The 19,250-nt window shown below is 32.4% G+C and overlaps 3 protein-coding genes across 5 annotated transcripts; 2 read left to right on the top strand and 1 right to left on the bottom strand.

Moving 5' to 3' along the window:
- Window positions 1-112: 112 nt before the first annotated feature.
- Window positions 113-4,674, bottom strand: LOC123223363 (histone H2A.Z-specific chaperone CHZ1-like). 3 transcript variants are annotated; one of them, XM_044646519.1, is made up of 2 exons: window positions 4,046-4,674; window positions 113-585 (listed from the first exon to the last, which is right to left on the bottom strand). In XM_044646519.1, the coding sequence occupies exon 1, from the start codon at window positions 4,562-4,564 to the stop codon at window positions 4,052-4,054; it is 513 nt and encodes a 170-aa protein (XP_044502454.1). In that variant the 5' UTR covers window positions 4,565-4,674; the 3' UTR covers window positions 113-585; window positions 4,046-4,051. The 3 variants fall into 3 exon arrangements, with proteins under 3 accessions (XP_044502454.1, XP_044502456.1, XP_044502455.1); XM_044646521.1 differs by having other exon boundaries at window positions 113-547; XM_044646520.1 differs by lacking the exon at window positions 113-585 and adding an exon at window positions 2,868-3,278.
- A 1,812-nt stretch (window positions 4,675-6,486) lies between these two features.
- LOC123223362 (long chain base biosynthesis protein 2a) lies at window positions 6,487-10,531 on the top strand. The gene is made up of 12 exons (XM_044646518.1): window positions 6,487-6,843; window positions 6,916-6,981; window positions 7,386-7,474; window positions 7,578-7,723; window positions 7,802-7,926; window positions 8,010-8,103; window positions 8,329-8,492; window positions 8,715-8,876; window positions 9,168-9,294; window positions 9,413-9,579; window positions 9,656-9,763; window positions 10,027-10,531. Exons 1-12 carry the CDS (start codon window positions 6,718-6,720, stop codon window positions 10,117-10,119), a joined length of 1,467 nt encoding a protein of 488 aa, XP_044502453.1. The 5' UTR covers window positions 6,487-6,717; the 3' UTR covers window positions 10,120-10,531.
- Window positions 10,532-16,068: 5,537 nt separating this feature from the next.
- Window positions 16,069-18,851, top strand: LOC123224457 (B3 domain-containing transcription factor FUS3-like). The gene is made up of 6 exons (XM_044648114.1): window positions 16,069-16,633; window positions 17,483-17,572; window positions 17,795-17,895; window positions 18,007-18,053; window positions 18,136-18,212; window positions 18,312-18,851. The coding sequence occupies exons 1-6, from the start codon at window positions 16,346-16,348 to the stop codon at window positions 18,603-18,605; spliced, it is 897 nt and encodes a 298-aa protein (XP_044504049.1). The 5' UTR covers window positions 16,069-16,345; the 3' UTR covers window positions 18,606-18,851.
- Window positions 18,852-19,250: the final 399 nt, after the last annotated feature.

The raw sequence follows: 19,250 nt of genomic DNA, 5'->3' as shown, positions 1-19,250 counted from the left end.
GGCGGTAAAGATTATGTGACAGTTGAGAGCAGGATCTTAAACACCAATGACACAACCGGAACTGAGACTGCAGCGAAAGTTTGCAAAATGGATGCCCAGATAATCGTAAAAGTATTGAACCCAAAAGATTTATTTTTAATGTTGGAACACTCTCAACATAATTCAGAAAATCTGGCAATGAAAATCGAGTTCATAAGAGTCTGGGCATGATGAAATGCCTTACATTGCCAGAAAGTGTAGTTGGTGTCCATATTCATCCATCACAAGCCTGTAAAAAGAAATTGAAAATACAGACTATTCACACCAGGAAACTACAACTCCACAGCAGAATAAGATCTTCCCAGAAAGCTGTGTTCATTCGAAGGTAAACTTGTCCAATACGACAGAGTTATAACACAATGCTTGATAGTATTTCACTTGTCAAAGGCACTACTAAGAACAGTAGCATTCATCTCTGAGTGCATATATGGCTTTGTTAATAAACAGCGTTACTCCACACATGCAAATCTATTGCTGCCTCAATGTATATAAAGAGCGAACAATGATCCTATGGAGTTAGATGAAGAGCATGACAACATCAATAATCTGGCAAGATGTACCGAAGAGAATTAGATAAATGGAAACTAGAAAATAAAATTCAAGACCGTCAACTTTGATAACTAAATTACAGTGTCTCAGAAAAGAGGTCTCTGAACCAAATTTCACTCACATTGGTGTAGGGGGGTTTCATTTACATCTAATAGTGGGATGGGTTGGGGTGCAAATAGCGAACACAGGTAAAAAATTAAAAGGAAAAGGAAAATAATTGTTCTACAAAATACTACAACCCTCTCGTCTAGTCAATAAATACAAAAACAAGAAAAAAAAATATAATACAGGTATCATAGGATAAATAATGAAAAGTAAATTTGTATAAAAATCCAATCATAAAATTCAAATATGACGAATATACGGAACATGGTTATATAAGTTTAAAATGATACAACATCAATAATACATTTTCAATAATACGAAACATATACATACGAGTATTCAATTGACTATTAGACATAATAAAACAAAATACATAATCAAGATTCAAATTATAGTGTCAAGACTCTCAAACACAATACATAGTTAAGATTCAAACTAGAGTTTCAAACACATAGCATGATATAGACTCAAATTATAGTCTATAACACAAAATGCATAAATACACAATAGGAAAAAAAAAATGAGTACCTTCAAACAAAGAAAGGTCATCATTATCTATCAAGTCATTTATGTAAGTATCAATAGTTGGTTGGTATAAAATTAGCATCTTCACCTAAATGAATTTTGCCATAGTTTGAAAATTCCTCCAATTTCTTTGGAATTTAGTAGAAGGAAGTTTGAAAAAACTTATTAATAAATCAACATAATTGATTTTTTCTTTTTTATTTCCATAAAGAAATTTAAAAATAATGGATGATTTATATTCCACCTTTACCCTCCCTACCCAAGTTAGATTCAAGTTATGTAGATATCATCATCAGGAATATAAAAATACTTTAAAAGTTAATAAAAAACAAATCCTAAACCCTGAAAAAAGGATTATCCTAGAGAAATTACATTATATCCTTACAATCTCTATCTTGTCTTACATCATTTACTCTAACTGAAAAGAACTTCAAGTCCTGGTGATTATGTTATAAAGCAAGATTAATCAAGCATGAATTTTTCTTTCAAAATTGGATCAAAATTAGGCTCTAATATAAATGAAAAAAGGATATATCATACCATTGTCAATTAAATTCAAAATTCTCTTACTCATTGAAACAATGAAGGCCAAAATCTATCAGTGTGAGTCTGTTTTGGTATGAACTTGATTGGTTTATCGATGTAAACTTGACAAAGTAATAAGTTTCTTACCTTATCATACCATTATCAATGAAATTCAAAATTTTCTTACCAATAGAAACAATGAAGGTCAAAATCTATCAATGCAAGAGTGTTCTAGTATGAACTTTATTGATTTATCGGTGCAAAATTGACAAAGTAATAAGTTTTTTACCTTGACTAGGTCATTGATGTGAACTAACTACCGTTTCTCCACATCAACAAATTGAACATTGAAATGATTGGAAAGAAAAAATATAGGACTGTTAGGAACTTTTGATTTTGGATGAAAAGGAAGACAACTTACCATTACATGAGTTGGGTTTTATATACTTTGATGAAAAACAACATTGTTTTGTACTTTGTAAAGCTATGTCTTTTTGTCTATTGTCAAAGAAAAAAATAAAAAATACGACAACATATCATACACTTATTTAAGTTTAATACAATATATGTATAAAATATGTGTTTTATACATTTTTAATCCGAAGATAAGACATAAAATATTTAAGATAGTAAAACATGACAGATGTCTATAAAACTCATATTTACTAAGTATGCCTATCGATGAAATAATTTCATAAAAGAAAACTAAATAACATCATATTCATATTATAAACAAAAGTAAAATATTTGTTCAATATTCCTAAATACAATGTTGAAGAGGCAACTCAAGCAGAGGAATCAAATCAATTGAAATATAATGCCAACACACAGTAGTAGGTCAAACTAATTTGGACACTCCAATGCCCTAACCAAGATACAGCTAATTATGTGCCAACTTAGATATACATAGAACAATCGTGATCGCTAGATTCTTATGGGATAGATGACACATAAGGTAGTCATTGAACATTATGACATTTAAGACCCACTACATCATAAATCAAAATTTTCAAGGAAAGTTCTTGTCCAGACCTTTGAAAAACAAGCAATACTAAAATCAAGTGATTAGCTTAAATACAAGTAGTAAGACATATTTTATCCTTCAGACAGCTAGAAAGTATTCATTAAATCCTAAAAATGTTGAACAATAACATTGAAAATAACATTATGAATTCCTTTCTGCAGATAACAAAACCAAGCATGATGCTAACCTGAACTCTGAAAACATAATGAAAATGTCATAAATCTGGCACCATTTTCCATAACTCATAAAAGTAACATAAATAAGTTAGCAACTAAAAATCAGATGAACATGATTAAAACATTGAGTTTGAGGCCACTGGTTGTTTGAGGAATCAACTGTCACACCTGTCAGCTGGAAGTCAAGATAAAGGTAACTTGGTAATCAATTTCAAGAAGCAAAACTAACCGAGATCATGAAAGGTAGAACAACACAAAAGTTGAATTCCACAACCCCAATAAAAGGTGCATGGATTGGGCAGAGAACACATCTTAAGTTCCTTTTATTACCTTTCCTGTGACATACATAAAGTGACACATCTCAGAACAACAAATTCTGAATACTTGACATGATTTGAATCTTACTCTTCTAAGTAAATGCATCATTCTGCAAACTGGAAAAAGTTCAAAAGAAATTTTCAAATGAGACATAACCAAATGTTTGGCACAGAAAACTTGTTACAAGAGTAAGTTTTCATTTTCAACACCAAAATCCATGTCTTAATGTTTAATGCTTAGGGAGCTGTTGTAACAAACTTCTCCAAAGGCGCCAAAAAAACACTAAAGGTGATCGCCTTTGGTCCACTGGTCTCCTCAACCATACTCAAGGCGACGGCCACATCACCTTGAGTAAAGCCTCACCTCAAGCACGCCTTCAATAACTATGTTGGGGAATGGTCTAAATTTACTACCTTGTTTTCAAACACTTGACAAGGTTGAACTTCCTATTTTTTCCAAATAGCTATTCCATTGTCAGAGACAAAAGCATAGTTTCTTGATTATTTTACTTACTGCTTTGCCCCTATGCCGTCAACAAATGCATTTAGATAAAAGAAAGGTTTTAATGATAATTAGAAAGGGGCAATAACATCACCAAGAACGAGCATGTTGAAATTGACTAACAAGGGTTTTAATGATATGTATAATTAGAACATGAATATAACAGAACATCAAATTACAACACAGTCACATTGTTTATAGATACTCAAAAACTATAGTAATATCATCCAAATATCAATACTGCCTATCTCGATTCTACTAAATTGTACTCAATTGAACTTACAGCAACTCACGCGTCCTCATCCTCACTATCACTGTCATCGTCCTCATCACCAAGATCGTTAGCAATATATTCCCCTGGTTGAATTACTTTCCGCCTGGTTCTGGACGGAAGTATATTCTCCAAGTCAACCTCCGCCAACGGATCGTCAGACAATTCACTGTCACCGTCCGATCCGCCATCACTGGAATCACCATCCTCATCGTCGCTTTCATCATCTTCCTCTTCTATTAAAATCCCCTTTCCCTTTCTATCAACAACAGCCTCTCCATTACCCTCCACGTCATCGTCGTCGTCATCCTCCTCTTCTTCATCCTCGTCATCGTTGCCGTTCGCTTGGGCATCTAGATTAAGGCATTCCTTATCTCGTTCTAGGATTTTTCCTTCGGAAATTTCTGAATTATTGTTCAGTGTTTGGAGCTTTTGCGTTTTACTATGGTGGCTTTCGTTCTCTTCGCAACTTAAATCGGGTTTACGCTTCGAAGGCAATGTGGGTTTTTCCGAATCTTTGGTTTCTACCATTGAACCTCTTCTTTTGAAACTCCGGTAAAAGAAGAGAATTTAGGGGTTTTGAGAGATCAAGGGCTTACTGGTTAGGGTTTTTGTAATGACACAAAATGCTAGTTTGTTATGTGCCCCTCTACGTTTTAATTATTTAAAGGCCAAAAGAGCTGCCAACCCAAGGTTCTGTGCATTTATAACTTTTTACCCCTAAATTTTAAAAACTTAAATATCTATTTATAGACAATTAAAATTAATAAAATTTATTAATTTTAAAGATAAAATTATCATTTAATTAGTGATATCAAAAGATAAAATTTTATCTCATTTTTCTTTTAAATCCCAAAACTTAATAATTTTTTCTTAGATTTAAGTTTTAAAAAATTATTTTTTTCCTTTAAGGTTTCAATTTTTCAATAACAATTTTTCAATAAACGATCACCTTCTCTAATGCTCTTTCGATAATGTCTTTCATTCTTGGTCATCTCTCTCAACAATCTATTTTCATTTAGAGACAAAATGTTTATAAGAATGACAAATGATTTGTCAAAATGAAGACATTAGCCTTTGATCCCTGTTAATGTGTCCCTTGTTGAAATTAGTGATGACACTAGTCTTTGGTGTCCACTTTGTGGTACATAGATAAAATAGGTTCAATTGCAACTTGCCCATTGGTGGATTGGGTTTTGGTGTCGTGTACATAAAAAAATCAGCTAGATTTAGGGAGATTGGGTGCCAAGAGAGAGAGAGAGTGCTAAGGGATAAAATGGACTTGATCGGATTCTAGTCATAAAAAAAAAAGGGAAGAAAAAATGTGACTTTTCAAAAATTAAATTAGAAATAAATTATTAATTTTTAAAACTAAAATGAGAAAATAAGACAATGTTTTATTTTTTAAATTTTATTAGTAAAATTATATTTTTACTTGTATCGTTAATAGAAGTAAGCTGATAGATGGATATTTAAGTTTTTAAAACTTAATGGATAAAAGTTATAAATTGAATAAACCTTGGGTTGGAAAAAGTCTTTTGGCCTATTTTAAATCGATGCCAATTTTTGTTTATATTATTTCAAAGCAACACTAACTATAAAATTTTCTGTTTTAGCCACAATGTTTTGCCCGTTTGAAATTTGGTAATTCTAATTGGAACATTTGGATAATTTCATACTGTTTAATGGGTAAAAGTTTAAATAGGTGATAATTTATGACATAGCCCATATTTGGAACAAATAATTAAATTTAGTGAATTAATATTTAAGGTTGGTCTTATTTATATCTTTGCAATATTTATGTGTACCATTTTTAGTTAATTAAATATTATTTACAAATTATTAAATGAACTCTCATAGCCATTAAAAGAATTAAAAATTATTCTGGTAATTTATTTTATTTTATTTTATTTAAATAATAAAAATTTTAATAATTTTTTATTACTAATAATGATGTAAAAAATAATATAAAAGATGTAATCTAATTATTATCTCTATTCTAAGCATTAAAATGTTATCAAGATAATTTTTATTTTATTATAATTATAATTTTATTTATTAATTTTTTTTAAAAAATAATTTTGTATTCAATTAATATAATAAATAATATAAAAATATTTTAGAATAATTATATCTAAAAAAATCTAAGTAAAATAATATATTAATATTTTTAACTAAATATAATAATTATTTATATTTATTTAATTTTATCAAATTTTATTAAATATATTAATTTTTTAATTTTAATAATAAAATTTTTCTTAAACAAATAACCTTCGTATTATAATTTTTATTTATAAATAAAAAACAGTAAAAAGGTGAAATAAGCGCAAATAATTCTATTAAAAAAAAAAAACATAAAACTAATAAGTTGTAGAATTAATATTGCCGTCGAAAGTTTCTAATTTAAAATAAAAGTTTGACCATGACCTTTCCGCCAGGTCTAGTCCGTCCATTTGAGTCTAAAAAGGCGGAGTCCCAAGCCGCTGGATTGCCAGACAGAATTAGAATCCACAGATTCTCTCTCAACTCAGGTCCCGATCACCGCCGTCCCTATCTACCGGGACCTTATTTCGGATTTTTCATTCGATTGGGTCTCTCCATTCGGATCCCATTCCAACATTTTCTCTTATACCTAGATCTGCTCTTCCTTTCTTGAATTTTACCAGTTTTTTAACTTAAAAATGATTGCAGTTCCATATTTAACTGCCTTAACCACCTACTTCAGCTATGGCTTGTTGTTTGCTTTTGGCCAAATCAGAGATTTCTTCCGCAAAACTCTTGACTGGTGGAGCACCAATAATCTTCAGGTAATCTTACGCTGCTTGCTTTGCGTGTTCTTTTTTTTAATTGGTGATTGATTATTGATTTTGTTGATGCAGGGATACGCGCCAATCTGTTTAGGACTCGAAGATTTTTATATTCGACGTTTGTATCTTCGAATTCAGGTATTCCAGTTGTTGATTTAACGGTATTATGAAAAGATCATTGGAAATTAATGGTGATTTGAGTTTTGTAGCATTATTTTGAATTATTACTGCTTGAGAACAGAATACGTGAAATTAGAAGTAGGAACAATATAACATGCAAATTTTATGAAATGATTGGGATAAAAATTGGAAATTGTTTGAGAATTTGAGGAATTTTTAACAGCTTTATATCATACGGTGATCAGCTTTTGGTGGAATATTTTTTGTTTCCATCTATAAAGTGGGAAAAAATAATTTCTTTTGATGATAACTTTAAGTGGGATAATGAGTATTAGATTGCGAAAGTGTGCTTAATCCCATTTAAGCAGTGTTGACGCAAATCAACTTCTGCTATGTTGTTGGATTTCAATTTTTTCTGGCAGGACTGTTTTGGCCGACCTATTGCTAGTGCCCCTGATGCATGGTTTGATGTAGTTGAACGTTACTCCAAAGATTCTAATAAGACAATGATGTGAGATTGCTCTCTCTGGTCATATCATACTTTCCTTTGCTTATTTTCATTATGCAAAGTTTGAAACATTGAAGATACATTTAAACAAGTGATTGTGGTGCAGACGAACCAATAATGTGAGTAGATGCCTAAATTTGGGATCATACAACTACCTGGGGTTTGCTGCAGCAGATGAATACTGCACACCCCGGGTAATAGAGTCATTGAAAAAATATTCTCCTGGTACCTGTAGTAGCCGAGTGGATGGTGGTGAGTGTACCACCTTCTTAGATGCTTTTGTTTCAATACTTGTCTGTGTAAGGTTTTACTAAGCTGTTATCCCATTAGGCACAACGGCATTGCATAATGAATTGGAGGAGTGTGTTGCAAGGTTTGTTGGAAAACCAGCGGCTATAGTGTTTGGAATGGGCTATGTGACAAACTCTGCTATCCTTCCAGTCTTGATTGGCAAGGTTTGTGTATTTAACTAATCATAGCACTTTTAAATATGGGTTATAAATTTCGCAATTAAACATTTTCTGTCTTTTAATTACAGGGGGGCTTGATTATTAGTGATTCTTTAAATCATAACTCCATTGTCAATGGTGCACGAGGATCAGGAGCAACTGTTCGTGTTTTCCAACACAATAGTAAGTTATTGTGTTATTAAGACTTTATGGTTATGACTTGATTTTGAGCCGTCTGGTTTGTCCAATTTTAATTGTTGAACATGATATTTGATATTACATGTTAATTAGTGCAAAGTAATTTGTGTATATTTCTTGTTACCAGTGTTTCTTCCATATGAAAGTTATACTTCTTGGATTTAGGCAGAACTTTTCCTGCTCATTTGCCCTTTTGTTGTTCTACCACAGCACCCTCTCATTTGGAGGAAGTTTTGAGGGAACAAATTGCTGAGGGACAACCTAGGACCCATAGACCATGGAAAAAGATCATTGTCATAGTGGAGGGGATATACAGCATGGAGGGGGAGCTCTGCAAACTTCCGGAAATTATATCAATCTGCAAAAAGTTCAAGGTTGTAGCAAGATGATAGTTTATTCATTCTAATCTATGCGTTGAAATGTTATGTCATGGAATGCATGATAACCTCTATAAATAATTTAATTGGGGGAAGGATCTGGATTTTACAAATATCTAAACTTGATGATTTTTATACAAAACAATATATTTTTATATATTCTGTCTCTTGCATATTTTTGCTTTTCTAGTATTCTTGATGTCTTTTATGTTCTGGCAGGCATATACATACTTGGATGAGGCCCACAGCATTGGAGCAGTGGGGAAAACTGGAAGAGGGGTTTGTGAGCTCTTAGGAGTAGATACTGCTGATGTGGATATCATGATGGGAACTTTTACTAAATCATTTGGATCATGTGGTGGCTACATTTCAGGATCTAAGGTTTGCTACTTTGTATCTTTAGAAGCCTTAATTATGACCATAATTTTTTGCTTAGCGTGTATAATATTACCAATAATCTTATGGAGTTCTATTAGGGACATCTAGATACTCTTTTTGTCTCCCTACATTAAAAATGAACTCACTAGTACTGAAGTTCTCCTTTCTCAGAAAGTGAATTTAGCTAGGAACATTTTTTTTTCTTTTGGATGGGTGTGGATAGATGTTTTATGGACCATGAACACTGAATTGCATTCTTTTGTTTTTGAAACTTCTTTTTCTTTCTTGTTGAAGGAACTTATCCAGTACTTGAAATACACTTGCCCTGCTCATCTCTATGCAACTTCAATTTCACCACCGGCAGCACAGCAAATAGTGTCTTCCATAAAGGTTATTCTTGGGGAGGATGGTTCCAACAGAGGTGCAGATTAATACTTTTCATGTTCTTGTTTGTTAGTGTTTACAGTGTGGACTCTTTTAGGCTCCATGCCACTCCTACTTTATTCATCACCATCTTAATTGCTTTTGTTCCTGAGTAGGTGCCCAGAAACTTGCACGAATTCGTGAGAATAGCAATTTTTTTAGGTCAGAACTGCAGAAAATGGGTTTTGAGGTTCTTGGGGACAATGATTCTCCAGTGATGCCAATTATGCTTTACAACCCTGCCAAAATCCCTGCCTTCTCACGGGAGTGCCTCAAGCAGAATGTGAGTGTTCTCTCACTTCATCTGTGATATAATTCATTTGTAGTAATATGTATGAATTTTGAGGTATTTCTTTCAGGTTGCTGTTGTGACTGTTGCTTTTCCAGCAACCCCACTGCTATTGGCAAGAGCTCGTATATGCATATCTGCTTCTCATACCAGGGAAGATCTAATTAAAGCTTTGGAAGTAAGTTCTGATTCATAAAGTAGTATGATAGAAAATTTTATTATTTGTTGCATGAGAAGGAGAGAGCCATGAATACTATTAGACATACTGTGATTTGTGTCTTTCAGAAACAGTGACAAACGATAGTAGCGGCTGAACATCAAATCTTGTCTACATTAAATGGGATAGAGTGTCTCTAATGAACTTATTCTGCTTTTAGATATACAATGCTTTTTAGCGTATCTAGATCATATATCCTGATTGGAATTGCATTCTTTTCTCAGGTCATCAGTCGGGTTGGTGATCTTGTGGGTATTAAATACTTCCCTGCTGAACCGAAGAAGCAGCAACAAGAGGGTAGGATCAAGTTAGATTGAACAAATGATTTTTAGCCTCAACTTCGGCCGCTGAGTTGCAAGCAGTCACATAAGGATTGGTCAGGAAAGCGGGACTAAGAAACTCTAATGATCTGATTGGTACTCTTATATTTTAAGTTATTGTGTCATGGCCCTAATCGTTTATCTGGCTATTAATGGATCTTAAAAGAAAAAAAGTGCCTCTCTGCTCGTTCACACAAATACAAGCTCTGATTTCGTTTATCCTTATTGGGCCTTGTTACTTTTTCCTTGGTAATTTAATTTATGTTACCTTTTCTCAGTGATCGTACAGATGTAAGTTGTTCCCCTGTCTCGTACATTTGAAAGTTGCTCTGTTTTGGGAATATTTATCAATTTGTAACGGTGGAAAATATTTCGTTTGTTGGTAATAATTCATTGGTTCCAAGGTCGATTTCCCCTCTTCTTTTTATGAACAGACTAGCTTATGCTGCAATAGCATTAAATCCACAAACGATGTGAAGCTTCTTGTGTTTTAGTTCTCTAATCATCGAAATTGTGCTTTTTGTGACCACAACTCAATAATTGGGCTGGAGATGAACCAAGTCAGCTCTTGACTCGGTTTTGTTCAATTCGAATTTGTTTAATTCAAATTTGAGTATTTATTTTTAAAATCGAATCAAATTTGAGTTAAGAGATGTTTGATTTGAATTTATATCTCAAATCAGTATTTTAAATTTGTGATTTGATTTGGTTTGAATTATTAATTCAAATCAATTTAAATTTATAGTTTAAATTGATAGTTTAAATATGTTGCTCAATTTCGCTTAAATTGGTGATTTTATATATTATTCGAGTAAAATATCGTTGTTTTATTAATGAGTCATAATTTTGAATTACAAATCTAAATCACAAATTTAAGACATCGATTAGAATCTTAAATTCAAAATTGAATTATTTTTTATTCGAATCAAACTTAAACTATCTTTAATTTTAATTTGATGTACTCAAATTGACCTTTAAGTTATGCTATCTTCTATTCAAACAAGATTCAAGCCAAAGGGTGCTCGGTCTGTTGAATCCACCCTTACAACTCACGGTTTACTGGCCTGATTGGAATGTGTGCCAACAAAGTTAAAATGGAAAAACGAATATTGCTAATTTAGTGAAGTGCACGAAGCTTCCTAGTCTCTTTTCTCTTTATAAGGTGACACAATCCAAGGTAATTATTGTTTTAACGGGGGGAAGATGATATAAATCCAGCCAAACCCATCTCGATAACATAGTAATTATTGATTAAGCATAGACAGCGCAGATTCTTCTTAATGAGTAATGTTGCTGGGAGGTTTACAGTTTGGGAAGCATTTACCAACAGCCACATGATCTGGATGGGGTAAGGTGAGATTTGATCCAGTCATTTAGATTTTTCCCAAGCTCCGCTGCATGGCAAGCGCATGGCTGATGGCTGTGCAAATTTCATTATCAATCAAAACGAGAAAAATAAAGATAACAGGACTTTCATTCAGCTATACGTAGCGCCCAAGAACAACAAGCAAGTCAAATTTGTTACGGATGTTTACCATTTAGTCAACTGACACATGCAGGGTGCTCGTTTTAAAGGAATAAACTATAGGCCAAAAGATTATCCCCACCCACTGATTAGTCTATTTTCATATTTTTATTTATAAATTTTGAAAAATTTAAATACTTATTTATTATCTAAATTTTTTTAATTATAAAAATAAAATCATTATTTTACTATTAAATTAAAATAAAAAATTATATCTCATTTCACCCTTTAGTTTAAAAAATTAATAATTTTTTTATATCCAAAAATTTGAAAAATTATATTTTTCTCTTATAATTTGATTTTTTTCAATTTCGACGACACTTTTAAAAGGCTGTCAACTGGCCTTTGCACCACCAGGGAGGGAGGTGGTGGGAAGGTCGGTTGATGATGACCTTCCCAGAGTGTAGCCAAAATTGGAAAAAATAAATTTTAGAAGAAAAATGTAAATTTTCAAATTTTTGAGTGAGGGTAAATTATTAGTTTTTTAAATTAAGATAATGAAATGTGATATAATTTTATTTATTTTAGTATTAATGATAAAATAACAATTTTAATTTATAACTAATAGAAAAAATTTAACAAAATTTAGATTATGGGTGGGTATTTGAATTTTTGAAACCTCATAGGTGAGAGTTTGAAAATCTTGGGTGGGAATAAGTCTTTTGGCCTAAAATATATTATTATGTAATAAAAATTGATTTATAATTTGTTGAATCATTTACACTCTTCCTCTGTCGAATTGTAAATTAGTCTGAGACTTTTGAGTTTTTTTTTTTTAATTTAATAAATTTTATTGTGTAATTTTTTCTTCCCTGATTCTTTAATTATTTTCTTTTTCTAAAATGGCTCTCTCTTGTTGTAGGCTGCAAGGGAAAATGAAATACATAATTCTCATTTCCTGTATTAATCTTGAAGCAACATTTGATGTAGTTGTACAAGAAGATCGATAGAACTAATTGTGTTTTGGTTTTCGTTTATAACATAAAACCTGTTAGAAAAACTAAGTGTAAGAGAACAACTTCACTTGGTCCAGTTGATGTTTTTTTTTATGGCATGTCATAGGATAACCCTAACAAGTTGTTAAGTTAGTTTCTTTTGAAAGGGTTTTAGTTGGAGTTTCCAGTAGGGAGCTAAGCTAAAATGTGTTATTAATGGCTTTTGTAAGGGTCAGTGTGGCCATCGTCCACCATGTAAGGCATGAGTATTTATGAATATATCTTTCCCGTTCGAGGAAAGGGTCATTTGACATGTGAATTGACCTAGTCAATCTCGAAATTGTATAAGGTAATATAGTACGGTATAAACTGATCAGAACTTCTGGGAATTATATAAAGGGCCTTTGATCTATGGATGTAGTGTTTTTAGACATTCTTTGTATGTTTTCATAGGTTTTATTATTAAGGGCATTTTAATAAATTTGGTATCAATGGTGGAATTTATGAAAGTATTTAAGTGATTGTATATTTAAATAGTTTAAAATAACGCTTCTCTTTAAAGAGCAATACTTATAATTGAGGATGAAGTGAGAATAAAAATAGATATATCTCTGATCTGTTATCTCTCTTAATTGTTTTTTACATTATATATTTTCTAAATATTTAAATATTGCAATATTCATAAAAGTTTTGAATTATTACAAATACATAATAATATTTATATTATTTTTCTAGTAAAGATGGAAAGGAAGTCCCTGCAAGAATTGGATAGAGAAAATGAGGGAAACTTTTCTTGTGGGAAAGAGATAGAGATTCCTCATCATCTATCGAATTCATCAAAAGTCTTCTGCAATTTTAATTATAAAACACATTAATCTTGAACCCACCGAAAATGTGTCAAACAACATGATTTAGTAGCAATGTCTAGCCAAGCCAAACTGAAACAATTGCATATAGCGTTTCACCTCGTTGGCTTGTTGGCTGCAATCTGGTATTCTGGAAAATAGTTTCCACCCTCACCCAACAACAAATCTTTCCTACTATCTCTTAAACCCATATCCATTCCTCCCATCTTAACCCACCAAAACTGAAGAAGATAACAATGAAGAGGATGAAAGTGGCAAAGATGATTGTGGTTTTGATTAAGATGGTGGTGATTATGATGACGAATGGGTGACGAAGAAGATGATGACAATGAAAAAGGTGGTGGTGATGATTAATGATGAGGGGAATCGATGATGAAATTAGAGGTTGAGAAGAAGGTGGTGGTGAAGAACAAGATGAAAGAGATGGAGAAGGAGGTAGCGAAAAATCAAAGTTTCCAAGAGGAGAGGAAAAAAAAAATAAGGAAAGAGAGAATAGAATAAGGAAGGAATGAGAATGAAGACCAATGTGGGCGATATGGTAATTACAATTTTTGTATAGTTCCAAAACAAACTTTTGTTATGTAGAGGTTTTAAATGAAAAAAAAATATAATTTATCTATTTATGGATGAAAATTATAATGCCAAAGTATGGGTTTGAGAATAAATTATAAACTAAAATATTATTAATCAATTAATATATAAAGGATTATAAATTATTGTAAATTTTGATGTGGTGGAACTGATATTTACTAAATAACCATATTCAAGATATCAATGGAAAGAGTTATGTTTGGATCCAATTAATATAATGACAATTGGATATTCAAACTTTTAGAATAAATTAAGTACATAATTTAAAATCAAAACACTTGAATAATGTATTAATAGAAATTAGAGATTTATGTTGATTTTGGTGCATAATTGAACACGTATATGATGTGTTATTATGTGATTGTGTGATTTTGAATTATATATAAAATAACATTAAATCATATAATGATATATTATTTATTTATTTAATTTATATATTAAAAATGTGTGCATATAGTATTTCATAAGAAATAGAGAATTTATTGTATTTTTATATTAATTAATATTAGTGTGTATAATTTAAGATAGGGCAAAGGATTATTTCTCACTCGAATTTTAGCTCAATCTCAAAAATATATCTATAATAGATGAAAAATTCAAACACTTATCCCTAAATAGCTATTAAATATAAGGGTAAAACTTTATTTAATAATAATATTAAAAAATATATATATAATTTCGTCTTATTTTTCTTTTTAAGTTTTAAAAATTAACATTTCACTTTATGTTTGAACTTTGAAAAATGACTTCTCCCTTTCCCCCAAATCCCTAAGTTTTTATCTTTACCATCCCTCCAACCACTAGCCATCGACGCTATGCGTTGCTAGCGGCCAGAACATCTTCCATTCTTTGGATGAGGCTTGTCGTCTAGAGGTTGTCCTCTAGATAACTCCATCTTGTTCCTTCATTATTCGTTAGAGAAACTGGTCAGATTTTAGGTTTGGTATCTTAAGGGAGAAAAGTGAATTTTTTGAAATTTAATCCAAAGGGGAATGTTAGCTTTCTAAACTAAAAGAGAAAAATGAGATATAATTTTAATTATTTTAATATTATTGATAAAATAACGATTTTATCCCTTTAACTTTAACAAAAAATTTATAAGTGTATCTTAACAAACTAAAACTTAAATGGGTATTTAAGTTTTTTATCAGTTACAGATATATTTTTGTCATTTCATCAAAATTTAGGTCAGAAACAGTCCTTTGGCCTTTATGAGAAAATTGAACTTACTACCATAAAGAAAAAGTTAGAATATAAATGGGATTTAAGAAGATTATAGTCTCATCACTAGATTTGTCCATTGATTACATTGAATGCAAATAAGTATTATAGAAGAAATCAATTTCCTCTCATCAGAAGAGCACAAGTTAATTCACACACTTACACAAACTGTCTCCTGTACGATTACATACACAGTATGTCAATCTCCCTCTACGTATAAAGCTTTGAAGTAGCATGCCTGAAACGAAGACACATAAATACCGGTTTTCCTTTTCCCACCTTCAATGAAAATTCAAAACCACTCACCTACAAAGACACAGAGAGAGAGAGAGAGAGAGAGAGAGTGCAACTGTGCTAGTGTGTGTCGTTTTGAGTACATGGAAAGGAAGGAAAGACGAAGAGTCCAATAAAACCAAACCCAACCCAACCCAAATGCCATTGATTTCTGTTGCATTGTATCAGAACTTTGGCAACACCTGTTCTTTCTTCTACCTCCCATTCGTCATCTTCTTCTTGGTCATCCCCTGACACAACCCTAAAGCTAACACCAATTCAACCGAGTTAACTGATCGCTTTCGCTTTTTTCTACTCTATTCATTTTTATATACAATCTCACAGAAATCACCATGAATCCATGCACAACATTTGTCACTAAAAAAAGGCGCTGTGATCAGCAAACCCTAACCCTACTTTGTCATTTAAACTTATCTCCCAAAAACCCCATCACCCATCACATGTACATTGTATTGTAACCATTATTATCACTCCAGTGGTGATTTTATAAAATAATAATGTGAGCAAAAGATGGTAAAAGAAAGAGTGAATGCAGAAGTCACAAATGTCAAACGAACTAGACACTGCATTCACCAAAGTCTAGCTAAAAACAGAAAAAAAACACACCTTTCTCTTTAAGCCAAACCCCCATTTCGTGATTGCCGAGCGTCCATCACCGGTAGTTTCGATCTGCACAGCCAGTGGTCTCACTGAAATCTAAAGCAAATTAGTGATTATTTTCTTCTTTTTCCTTTTTTCTTTGAGGGTTCAGTTTTTAACTTGACCAATTGACTGTGGCCCAAAAAACCCTAATGATGATGGACCAAGGGCCTCTTACGCTTAGTGTTCATGAGAAACCCGAGGCCTCTGCTTTCATGGCAGGTGTTGAGGGTGTCACTAAGAAGGGAGACAATACCCGTTTTAGATCCGATCGTGGCGGGTCAACCCGTGACCTTGTTGCTGCTGTGACCAGTCTTGGTGTCAACAGGAAGAAAAGGATGGCCAGACAGAGACGATCTTCTTCTTTCAATCTTTTCTCTTTTGGTAATTCTTCATCTTCCACCACCTCGCACGTGCCTGCCACCACTGCTCCCACATGGGTGAGTTCTCTCTCTCTCTCTCTCTCTCTCTCTCTCTCTTTTTATTTGCATAACGAATGTCATTAATTCTCCATAATTATTCACTAATTGTACTCAACTCACCCGGTTTAGATTCAGTCTGATCTTAATAATAAATTTCTTCATCGGAAGGTGGGATGTAGAGGAACTTATATTGATTTCTCTAAACTCGATTGATCGAATAGCGACTTTTATCTAGTTCAATTAGTTTGCTATTCTTATTTTTTAAGCTTTGTTTCAATGCAGCTCTTTGTTTGAGTGATTTTTGTAATTAAAATGTATTTTTCAAAAAAATAAATATAAATATTTGCTGCTTTTGAAGATATAACTATATATAATATCAAGGGTTTGTTAGGGAAATCTTTCGTTGCTGGGGGCTTCTGAGATGTCTATATTTTAAATTTATTCTGGAAAAAAAAAAAGATAAATTGTAGAACGGAGAAGACATTAATATTATAACGAATAGAGCTGCCATTTGTATATGTTAAAAATTTAAAAAAAAAACACATGTTTTATTATTCAAATTTGTTCAGGGATTTATTATTAGATTGGGTTGTTGACATTTATGATGGATATATATCAATTATATATCTATTTATATATTCAAAATTATATTTTTATGACTTTAGCTTCGATTACGGTTGACTGTGGATTGTAGTGCATAACGTTTAAATGAAGATTAGGCCAATTTTCGAGAGGGTGATCCTCTTCTTGAAAATTTGCAGTGTCAGAAATATAGATTGATGGTAATTCAATGACAATCTGTTTGTGGCAATCCTCTTCTATTTGTTTTTTCATTTATTGACTTGAGAATACTCTTTTCCGATGTAGGTCATTGATCCAAGGAGGTTGAGATTCCTTTTTCAGAAGGAACTTAAGAACAGTGATGTAGGCTCTCTCAGGAGAATGATTCTTCCAAAGGTTTGAATGCGACTAATTTCTAAACTTAGATTTATATTTTCTTTCACTTCACATGATGCTGAGCATATATAACTTGTCAATGAACTCCTTAACTAACAATCAGAGGTTCATTTCTTGCTAACTGTCACATAAATATACAAATATTACCAACTTCCCATTTGTTGATTTCTTAATTTGTTTGTGAACTCATCAATGGCATAATGGATAGCAACTTCATTTCAGAAAGCAGCCGAGTCTTACCTCCCCATTCTCGAGTCCAAGGAAGGGATTCTTATTACCATGGATGACTTGGATGGCCTCCATGTGTGGAGCTTCAAATACAGGTTTAAGTTAATTTCTCCTGCTCTTTCCTTAATGGCAGAGAAACACTAGCCCACTTTGCTATCAGTGGAATTGGTACCTATTGATCACATACCTTTCTTATTTGTAAGCAGGTTCTGGCCTAACAACAATAGCCGAATGTATGTACTTGAAAATACAGGTAAATATATATATTTGATCTGATTTGATCGTTCTACATATGAAACAATGATAGATCCTCAATATTTTTGCATTTTTCTCAGGCGACTTTGTAAACACACACGGGCTACAGCTTGGAGACTTTATCATAGTGTACCAAGACAGTCAAAACCAGAATTATGTATGCAATGAAAACCACCCTAGCTAATCTTTTGATATAGCAAAATTAAGCTTCTCTTGATTACTTACAGAAATTTTACCTTGATATATACTTTGGCAGGTCATCCAGGCTAAAAAGGCTTCTGATCAAGATGTAATTTATACTAATTTCTCTACGACTGATGTCAATGACTTGTTTCTTTACGACTATGAAGTAAACCATTGGAGCTCCATTTACGCCAATCATCCTAACGGTGACGACGCAGCCATGTCGTTTATTTATGACACTACGGCCTTCCCAAATGACTCTCCACTAGATTTTTTGGGTGGATCACTGACAAGCTATTCTAGGATTGGAACTCTGCAGGAAAGCTTTGGCTCCGTCGAGAACTTATCTCTTGATGAATTCTACTAAACTCATCTGTGATGTGTTGTTAAAAGATTAGGGCAGTAGCTTAAAAACCTCCACGAGAAAGAGAGCAACTTTGTTTTGGCCCTAAGCAGTAGCATAACTCAACTGTTTGTTGTTGTATGTCAAAAGTAGAAATGTAATAAGGAGCAAGTGTGAAAACTTGCGCAACATACACAACATTTGTGGTTTTTTATTTTTTCTTAGGAAAGTCATTCGGATTGGATTGTCTCGTTAAGATTTAACCAATTATATTTAATAAATAAAATCTCGTACCTAATAACTAATCTTAAAATCACTATACTAAATTGAGAGTTTCTTAATATAATATTGAAAAATCTCAAACCCAAACTTGTTCACTTAATATTTCATATGCATTGTCACTCACGCTACTCAGGGGCTCATACACATTCGTTGTTCCTATTCAAAAACTGAGTTCATAATACTTTTGAGACTTTTGGTATGATTGGAGAGATGTCATTAATTATTGTCTCGTTTTTGTTTGGTTGATATCGTAAATATTCCCAGCCCTTTCAAATAGTATATATATAAAAAAATTAAAAGGGCATCAGTGGGTCCGTCTTGCTCTGTTGGTGGAGTGCAAGGCTCTTACCCTTGTAGTCGTGGGTTCGAGCCCCACGGTAGGTGTTT

This window comes from Mangifera indica, chromosome 8, assembly GCF_011075055.1.
Source record: "Mangifera indica cultivar Alphonso chromosome 8, CATAS_Mindica_2.1, whole genome shotgun sequence".
NCBI classification, from domain to species: domain Eukaryota; kingdom Viridiplantae; phylum Streptophyta; class Magnoliopsida; order Sapindales; family Anacardiaceae; genus Mangifera; species Mangifera indica.
Note: the sequence above shows the minus strand (reverse complement) of the source record. Positions and strands in the feature narration are given on the sequence as shown.